The 10,047-nt window shown below is 36.3% G+C and overlaps 1 protein-coding gene across 1 annotated transcript; it reads right to left on the bottom strand.

The window, feature by feature from the left end:
- Nucleotides 1-3,758: 3,758 nt before the first annotated feature.
- Nucleotides 3,759-4,592, bottom strand: LOC140857571 (auxin-responsive protein SAUR32-like). Its single transcript, XM_073256760.1, has one exon. It carries the CDS (start codon nt 4,287-4,289, stop codon nt 3,891-3,893), a length of 399 nt encoding a protein of 132 aa, XP_073112861.1. The 5' UTR covers nt 4,290-4,592; the 3' UTR covers nt 3,759-3,890.
- Nucleotides 4,593-10,047: the final 5,455 nt, after the last annotated feature.

The raw sequence follows: 10,047 nt of genomic DNA, 5'->3' as shown, positions 1-10,047 counted from the left end.
ACTTAATACTTAAGCCATTCAAATTCAGAACTCAATCAATCAAATTGGTCAGCTAAATGTAAGATGGTGGGAGGCATGCCATGATTTTATGATAGTTCTAATTAAGTAACCATCTTTCCAAAATAATTACTAGACATCAATTAATCAATCTTATTTCAAAACTAGATTAACTCATTGGTTTCCATCACTATGGTGCAAAATTGTAAATCATATGGAATTTGTGAGTCATGATACAACCCTAATCCAAAAGGATTTTTGGTGATATAGGATGATCATCACACGTATCAGATGATAAACATAATGTGATTATCTAATAATCTTTTCTTAGAGGATTTCATCTTTTTCTCATCTTAGGACAATCTTTCAGCATAATATTTATTATGTCAGGATAATCTTATATCAGAATGATCTTAGACTAACCCAAAAATAATAAAATAATTTTATTAGATTTCATGAATACCTCATATTCAAATAAAATAGATTTTATTTATTATGGTTTTCTTATTTCATATCTCATGTGAAAAATAACCCTAATGATCTAGGTATCTTGTCCTTTTTCACATGTACAAAGAAAATTTTTGATTTTAGGGTCTCATCTTATCTCATCCAAGAATAACCTTTCAGCATAACATCCATTATGCTAGGATAATCTTATGTCAGGATGATCTAAGATTAATCCTAAACCTTTAACCTAGCTCTGATACCACTTGAAAAAAATTTTAGATTTCTTATATATATTTTAATTAATTAAATTAATTAAAATAAAACAACATATGAATTTAATTAATCCTATTAATTAATAAAGTTGGTAGAGAAGAAAAATAGATCTAATCTATTTAACATGTATAGCAGAATTAAAACTATCCAACCCATTATATGAAAAAGAAAATCTATAATTAAAACCCCCATGTACATAGAAGAAAAAAGAAATAGAATAATAGTAAGAAATCAACTTTTCTATTATACCTTTATACAGGTAGATGAACATCACAACTGATGATCATAGATTTATTCTTTTCCTTATAGCTATATAAGTGCCTGATCTCTACAGATATTCACACGGAGTTGGAGGGCTAATCTGCAATGACCTAGTTCTCTGGGGTGCTAACTATCTTGTGAAATTTTTGCTTGATGGAAGATCTTTCTCAACTTCTGGAGAAACATAGCAAGACTAGGGCTTCTTCAAGAACTCCTTGCTAAAATTTGATTTCAGCAACACTAAGAAGAAACTGAGGCCCTAGGGCATGGAGAAGAGAAGAAGAGGAAGAGGGGGCGGCAACCTAGGAGCAAAGAAAATCTTGTGGGAACTCATAAACCCTTAGGGTTTGGCTACATATTTATAGGCACAAAACTCAAAGGAGGTGCTCCAAGTTTTTTTGAAAATAAATCATCCAAAAGATTCCCTGATGGCTAGGACTCTAGGGAGAGAATCCAAGTATTGCCACCCCACCTAAATCAGCCAACAAACTTCCATGTTTGGCTTGAGCGGCTAGGGTTTCACAAACCCTAGATGTGGCACCCCATTTGCTCTCATGGTGCTCGGGGTTTCATTCAAGAAATCCTAGGATGTGAATCATATTGACTGGTCCAAGACCAAGTCAAAATCAATTAGGCTAGACTCAGGTGTCACACACTTGATGCATCCAAACTCATTTGGTTGCATGTGGTCTAAGCCTAATTTGATCCAAGCCTTGACCCCAATTTAATTGAACCTAAATCTCTATTTGATTCAATTTGAATTAATTTGATCCAATCAAATTAAGACAGGTAATATTTGGACATTAGTCCTTCCTCAAACTTGCTAACATTTAGCAATTAAGTCTTTGCTATTTGTAATAATTATAAATTAATCTAATTATCAATCATATTGATAATTTTAGATTCCAACAATCTGATCAGTGTCAAACTCCTTTTGTGTGTGACTCCATAGGTTCTATTCTGTCTGGTAATGAGTCATGTTATAATCTCTATCATAACATCATTAAAAATTTTTTCAATAGATTGAAATATTTTCAATTCTTTTCATCAAAAAATCATCCGATCATCTATCTGATTCTCTGTGGACCCTACAATCCATCAATGATACCTAGCAGCATATAGTAGCAGGCTAATAAAATAAAATAGAATGAACCTCTAGGTACAATTATCATATGATATAGTCCTTCTATCAAGATCCTGACAAAATGGAGGTTATAGATTACTCGTCAAACCACAGCATCTGTCTGTCATATGTAGAAACTTCTTTCCATTATTCATACTATATTGATCAAGATCTTCTAAACTCAGTCTTATAAATTACATAGGACCATCTTCCTTCTCTAACAAGGATGATACATTCATCTAGATACACATCCTATTTCTTCAATGAATCTACTACAACCAACATGCACTATGAGAACCCATATGAATATAAATCAAATTTATATACAGTCAAACTATAGCTGCCTCATTATGAACTGCCAAAGCGTATCAGCTGTAGACTGAGATGTTTTGGCTTGCTATAGGCTAGAGCATGGTTGAAACTAGTCTAGTGCCGAAATCAAAATAATGAATCATATTTAATTGAAGAATATCTGAACTAGTCGTCATATATGAAACATGGCACTTATGATGTCAGCCATAGATTGAGAAATAGTTGGCAGCCACGGATGGAATATGATGTGTGTTCGACCTACCATGGACTGAAGTATGAACGGATCTAGTCCAGTATCGAAATAATAATATTATTTGGATCAAAACTGTATTAATTAGTTAATGATAAGTGATCTCATTGAATTACTATTGTATACAATAATGATTTATGATATGTGACATGTCTAATAATATTGTACGTGATGATATTATTCAACTATTAAATTAATAATATATGAATCTTATTATTTTTCTATCAATTATATATATTTATTAAAAGATGGTTCATATTGATGCTAGTGTTAGCATGGGGGATTTTTACTAGGTTGTTAAGCTCACAACACTTCTTTTCTTTTTCAGAGTTGTGTGGCATATAGTTAATTTCGGATGGATTTGATCTAGAGTTCGAGCAACAGAGTGATCGTAAAAGTCTGATATATCCTTTAGGGCTTTATCTTAAGGAATGTATGGCTATCACGTATCCAACCCTAATGCTGTATTTAGGGCGTGATAATTATAATATTAGCTATCCATAAAATAGGAAAGATTATGGAATCCTAACTTGGATTGAATATGTTTCTAGTTTTTCAGCTCTCCATCAAACCCAATCATCCTAACTTGGATTGAATATGTTTCTAGCTTTTTTTTTTTTTTGCCTACCAAAAAAGAAAAAACCCCGATCACCGTAACTTCATTTACATGTGAAATTTGTAAATTACTCTTTACGTTATGGTGGGAGGCAATCCTAAAATAAGTAGGTCTCAAGGGAACATCATATGGACCGATTGGATTTTAGAATAAAGTTTTTGATCCCGATGGCTCAATTTTGTTAATATTATTCCATTTTTGCAGTACACAGAAGAAATTGTTGAGTGCAATTTTTTTGGAATTGAATTGTTCTTCCAAGTTCTCTTTCTTTTCCCAACCAGTCTAAACCTAAATATTGTTTCCTGTAGCTCGTCGTTATATCGTTATTTAGATGCCACTAATATCGAGTATCTATTTACATCGATAAAACTGTTAAGAAAGAGGGATACCAATCATCGTGGTGGCAGCTCATGCAGAGCGGAAATGAAGGCAAACAGATGACGATATCTTGGAAAAAAAAGTAATAATACTAACAATGCTAAAGAAGAACATAAAGGTATTTTTTATTGTAAAGTACACAAGTTTTCAACATCATCAATCCTCCTCCACTTCCCAAATTCCAAGAACATATTTAACAAGAAAAAAATAAAAATAAAACCAATATAAAATCTTCAAGCCCCAAAGCAGCCGGCAAGGTGAGGGTGGTGTCCGTGGTGGTGAGCGGCGGCGGAGTCACGGTCGATGATGTCCTGGACGTGACGGAAGTGATCGACGCCGCAGGGAATGGTGATGGCTCCGTTCTGCTCAAAGCCGAACTCCTCCTCCGCCTGGTGCAGCAGCCCCACGAAGAGCGGGTGCTTCAGATACTCCACCGGCACCTCGAACCGGTGCTGCTCCTCCCCTTCCTGTCCCACCCTTATCCCCACCCACCCTTTCGGCGGCATCGTCGTGGCCGGACTCTTTCCCTTCTCATGCCTATGCTTGTGGCCGAGGTGCGGCGCGTGGGGGTGAAAGCTCAGCAAACGATGGTGATTCTGGTGTTGTTGATGATACTTCTCTTCACGTCTCATCTTGGAAGAAAAGAAAAAGAGAAGGCCAAGAAGGAAAGAAAAGAATAGAAAGAACCAACAGGGCAAGAAGGAAGGCCAAGAAGAAGGAAATTATGCAGACAAATTAAGCTGCGAAGTTGGGGAGAAAAAAGTGTTGAGGTTTAGAAAGAGAAAGGCCAAGGATCGGAGCTGGAGATTGCAAGTTGGAAGAGGGTGAGAGAGGAATCGCAGAGAGACGTAGGGACGTTGGACATCGTCGAGGCCCTTTCAACGAGTCTTGGCAAGTTTAGCTGGTGGAGGAATTCGAAGCTTTTCAGGACCAGGTTAGATGGGATTATATAGGAGTTGGAAACTTGAGAGGAAGGTTTGGGATCCGTTGCGTAGCTCGCAAGTCAGGGCTTGGGAGATTTGCCGCCTTCACGAGTAGGTCAATGGTCCTACGTTCGCGTGCCTTCGCTGCAACGTTCCAAACGCGGTGCGTGCAACACGGTTTAAGCGAAGTCTAACCACTGGAGGAAGACACGTGCGTCCTCCGTGTTGGTTGATGGCCATCCATCCTATGATGGACGCCATCCACAGGTGCACCGCATCCGCCGCACGTGCATTGCAGGGATCCGTATACGTTCACGCGAGTTGAGGAACCGCAAAAAGATGAGAAGGCTCGAGGGATCCGCGTTGGTTGGACCAGGTCCAGTGGACCAGTCCAACAACTAATTTTTCGCGATATTGCGGCTGTTTTTGTTTGTCTAGAAACTACAGTTGGTGATCCTTTTCTCTAAAACAAATCAAGAGAGTTCCAAGAATCCATGAAGATATCAACCCTAATCTAGAGCTGTTAACAAGAAAGAGGGAAAATCCGCATGGTCTCTTCCATTTCTTATGGCGACCGACGCGCACATTTAGGCCCGCGCACATGACGAATGGTCGCATAAGGCAGCATGATGCCTTTTGGACCAATGCCGATTTATCTGGCATTGACTATGGTACAATATATAATATAAGAGGGTTAGGATCCTTCGTTTTTGGACAGCTAAACATGACCCACCAAAGGCTTCCCTCGACCAAAGGAATATAGAAGTCCAGCTGTCGTTAGGCTGCAATCACATTTACGTATAGGTTTTCTTAGATTAGAAAACTATCTTTTGACCCTCTCTGCTTTGTTCGCATTACATACATATACCCTTTATATTTTAAAAACTTTTTAAGTCTTTCAAATTATTTTTTAGAGGAAAATTATTTTTGATTAATCCATTCTCACATCTCACTGCCACCATCACTAGCGTTTAGGAGCTAGCTTGTTGTACCTCACCATCTTTTTATTTTAGAATCCGTCTCTCAACTGAAAGATTAATATCCTACAAACCAATCGCATAGATGATGCGACAGAACTTTTCTTTATTATCTTCCTACTCGTGTACATAACATTATTCATTCATTGATGATATGAAGCATTGTGTTTGGTCATATGCTATATTTTATTATCTCTTTGTGACTTAATTAAAAATTATGATGAATCCCATGGATTAGGATAATAGTTTTAGTAAGACTTAAAATCTTAATAGTCCTGATCTAAAATATTTCTAGTCATAGAATTATTAAGTCGGAAATCAATGATACTGATAAGACTGGTCTATCCTATATGTATTCAATAAAGAGGATGATTGATCTCACAGTCACTTCTATAGAGACACTAATATATGGATGTAGGTGTTTATTAGAGAATGAGTTCACTGAACTGGTTCACAAAGAGAACATCTGATGGAGCCTTACGAGCATGTCAACAATTGGTTCTCCAGTGGGAGTGATGCAAGTAATCCTTAAACCTGAGATCGCCATGGTACTTTATGCATATGAATCTGTATTTTGGTTCATATCCTAGCCTGACTCTTTGAGATTTGTATGGAATGTTCTTAATATCGTGAAGTATATATAGAGATTGTAAGTGGTCAACATAGAATCAGTCACTCTTCGTAAGAAGAGAGAACATCCTAGGTGGTCTCTTAGGATGTTGACTTAGAGAGTCTTTGGTCAGAGCAGGATGAACATTAAAAAAAAATTCTAATGGTTCATCAACTGAGTCATCATCATCAGATCGAAATACATATGGATAGATATTTGGACTTGACATTATTATATACCCATGGTCTATTCAAGATGTTGTGTGATCAAGGAATTGAATTGTACGGTAACTCATCCTGGAAGGATATTTTGATATTCTACCAAATTTCATATCTTCTGAGTAGTCATGACACATTGCTTGACGTCAATCTTGACTTATAGATTTTATGAGTTAAAAAGTTTGATTCAAAAAATTCATTAGGAGAAGTTCTGATTAATTAACTTGAGTTTAATATATTTTGGGCCTAGTCAATTAGAAGAGTTCTAATTGAACTTAGGTACACATGAATCTGAATCTACTGTTGGTTCGATGTGGAACCCAATGGGTCACACACAAAAAAGATTAGATCATAAATTTTTTTAATTAGACTTGAAAAATCTTAATCAAATAAAGATTTAGTTGAAATTCTATTGGATCTAGGAAACACATGCTAGCACATGCAATAGACCCAAAATCCTAATCAACATGGACTTCTAATTGGATTGGGGTTTTACTAAGTCAAAACCCATTCTAAAAGAGTCCACACGCCCCATCTCTCTTCCTCTTCCACACAATAACTCCCTAACTCCCAAGATTAATTAATTGGTTAATTAGTTGGGAGGTTAGTTAGTTGGGTGGTTAAATAGTTTGGTGGATAAGGTGGCTAATGTAACTACCTAGAATCCTAATGGGATTAGGACTTGAAGACCATAAATAGGATTCCACCCTTAGGCCTTCTATGCTTTTCCACATGCCTAGAGGAGACTAGGCTTCCACACACCCAAGAGAGGGAGAGGTTTGAGAGAGTCTTGGTTCAAGGGTTGGATCATCAAAAAGGGAGGTGCTGCTGAAATCTTGAGAAGAATTTCAGCAAGAAAAAATAAGAGAGAGTCTTTGATCGAGTTCCATATAAATCATTATTGGAAGACACAGATTTGGATGTCTCAAAGATACCAACTAAAGAATCAAATTTTAGAGGATAATCATCTTCTTCTTCTTGATTGATTGCTATTTGATTTATATTTGATCAAAATTAAATCATCAAGATGATTTTAAAATTACAATTCACATCTCATATTTTTATATGATAATATATATTAAAAATATTTTAAAATTTATTTTTGCTACGTAGACGAATCTCTACACTCCGTTCTCTCCCTTTCCCCGTCTGCCGACATGGATTCTCCTATACAGCCCATGAAAACTTCCTCCAGTGCTTTCCCAACCACATTCTACCCACAAATTAATACCCGCTGCACTGTCCTTCGATCATCCATCAACAAATCTGGTACCTCCACTCATCCACTAAAAAGAAGGCTGTCCTCATTGATCTTAGTTCCACAAGAGAATCCAATGTTCAGGCCTCTATCATCCACTGTGAGAAAGCACGGTCAGAACATCAAGTCCGCATTGGTGTGACTGACATGAGGTCATGTCTCACGTGTCAAACCATATGTTCGTCACCGATGACCTTCTAACATTCAGTAAATAATGCCAATAGATGTAGAATATAGTGCCATTGAGGCTGACGAAACTCTCTGAGGATTTTATTAAACAATTGGACATAAAGCAGGTTTCACCGCACGCATCTGCCTCATTGTGGAGTTGGTAGCCGCATAAGTGGCAATGGGATTGGGACCATAATAAGAAGCATGTGGCGGTTGTTGATTATATTATTGACGAACAGTTGGTGGAGGTTGTGGTAGACTTTCAATCCCATGAGTGATGACTCATTTAACAGTGAAAATGCTCTCATCATAAAAAATTATTTTTTATTTTTTTGATATTAAAAAAAAGATATATGATCTTTGAAGTTGACTTTTCATGATAAAATAAATGTTCATGCAACATTATGCACTCACTATTAATAATGGATTATTAAATATTTTGATATTAATTATTATTATTGTAGTCGAAGATTGAAAAGTTGGAGCACTAGCTCTGTGAATGTGACATCAATAAATTTTTTATTCATCGAGTACTTTTGGCAATTGAATTTATTTTTTAGCAATGAAATTTTTTTTGAGGCTAAAAGCATTAATTCTCATCGTGGGTGCAGCGAGCTCTAACATCTCTCTTATAAAAACAAGTTACTATATGCTCCTCCTAAAGTCACTACATTTAATGTAAATAAAAATTGACGGACAATGCAACATACCTCATAAGCAAGAGGCAAAAAATGATACATATGTTGGATGAGAACATACGCATCAAAATCATTCCACAAGCTACAGAATGTGGATGACTCAACAATGGGAAAATAAACAATTCAAGTTGTATTTGACTCCCATTTCCTTCAAAGATATGAATAATTTTTCACCTTAATGGGAAAGAGTTTTTCTTGAATAGGAATTCGAGGCCAATAGCTTCTCAAAGTCAGATATATCCTTGAATCTTGCATACCCTACTATTATAGCTTTCATGATATTATGCTCCGCAGTTGTCAGAGTTCAAATCCTCAACCTAGTATAGCCTAACGCATCAGTCTACGCCCCATTATCTCTTTCAAACATTTCATCAAGCATCCTATTCGATTCCTTTGTCCCGCCTAGATATAGTGTAAATCAATCAATCTAGTATAAAGTAAGAGATGGGATTTAAAACCAAACATCCACTGATGTTAAAACTAGAACCAACATATAAAAAAACTATAATGTGCTCACCAGGCAATTTCTAGCGAACTTAGATCACATAATTGCCGCATGTTTCACCTCTCAAAAAACATGACAAATTTAACTAGAAGATGTTACACTCCAACCAACCTAATAGAAAGTCGGCTTCTCTTAACTAACCTAACAAGAAGTTGGTACATTCTAATCAAATTAACGAGAAGTTGTTATCTTGCAATCGAGCAAATAGAATGCCTGTAATCCATTATAAATTCCACCAAACTTTGTTTACAAATACGACCACACCGGTACTCTTAAGGGAGAAAGCTAGAGCAAAGAGGAATAGATGCCCAAACTATTTCTTTGCACTTCTCCTCCACTGTCACTCACTTCTTTCTCTCTTAAATTTCTCTTGTTTTTATAAGACTTTTATCTAATTTAAGCATTAGAAGGCCCTTCACCGAAGATTCTCTGACAAGTGGAATTTTTTCTTATTGCAGGTAGAAAAAATTTACCCAATCAAGCTTTTGTAGACCTATATCGAAGTTCTTTACTAAATTACTAAGATCCCAAGACTCTTCAGCCATTGCTTGAATTAATGCAGATCTTAATATCAATAAATTGATCCTAAAGGAAGGATATAACCTTCTATTTGAGATTTAAGAGAGAGGAGTGTACAATCGTGAAATCGTGGAAGATCTTACCAGATGCTAACACCACTATACAACAATAAAGCCATCCAGAATCTAATGCCTCTCGACAAAGCCCTTAAAGAGTTCCTTGCACACAGAATGCTCAACCAGCACCTATCATAAATCTCAAACAATTTAATTTGCTCATTCAACAAGTTATGGCTCTTGCAAAAGCTATCCAAAATTTGCAACAAGATACTACTAATCAACAGTAAGAGAATGAGTCAAATCATCAAGAAGGTATAGCGCAACAAAGTTATCATTCTTGTTCTCAAAGCTTAAGATAAAATCTAAGGCATGATCACTCAAGATCCTGCTCTAAAGAAGGTTCAATCTCGAAAGGCTCATCCCAGGGATGACCTAAACAAGTCTCTTGAAAA

The sequence above is a fragment of the Elaeis guineensis genome, chromosome 4 (genome assembly GCF_000442705.2).
Source record: "Elaeis guineensis isolate ETL-2024a chromosome 4, EG11, whole genome shotgun sequence".
NCBI lineage: Eukaryota > Viridiplantae > Streptophyta > Magnoliopsida > Arecales > Arecaceae > Elaeis > Elaeis guineensis.
Note: the sequence above shows the minus strand (reverse complement) of the source record. Positions and strands in the feature narration are given on the sequence as shown.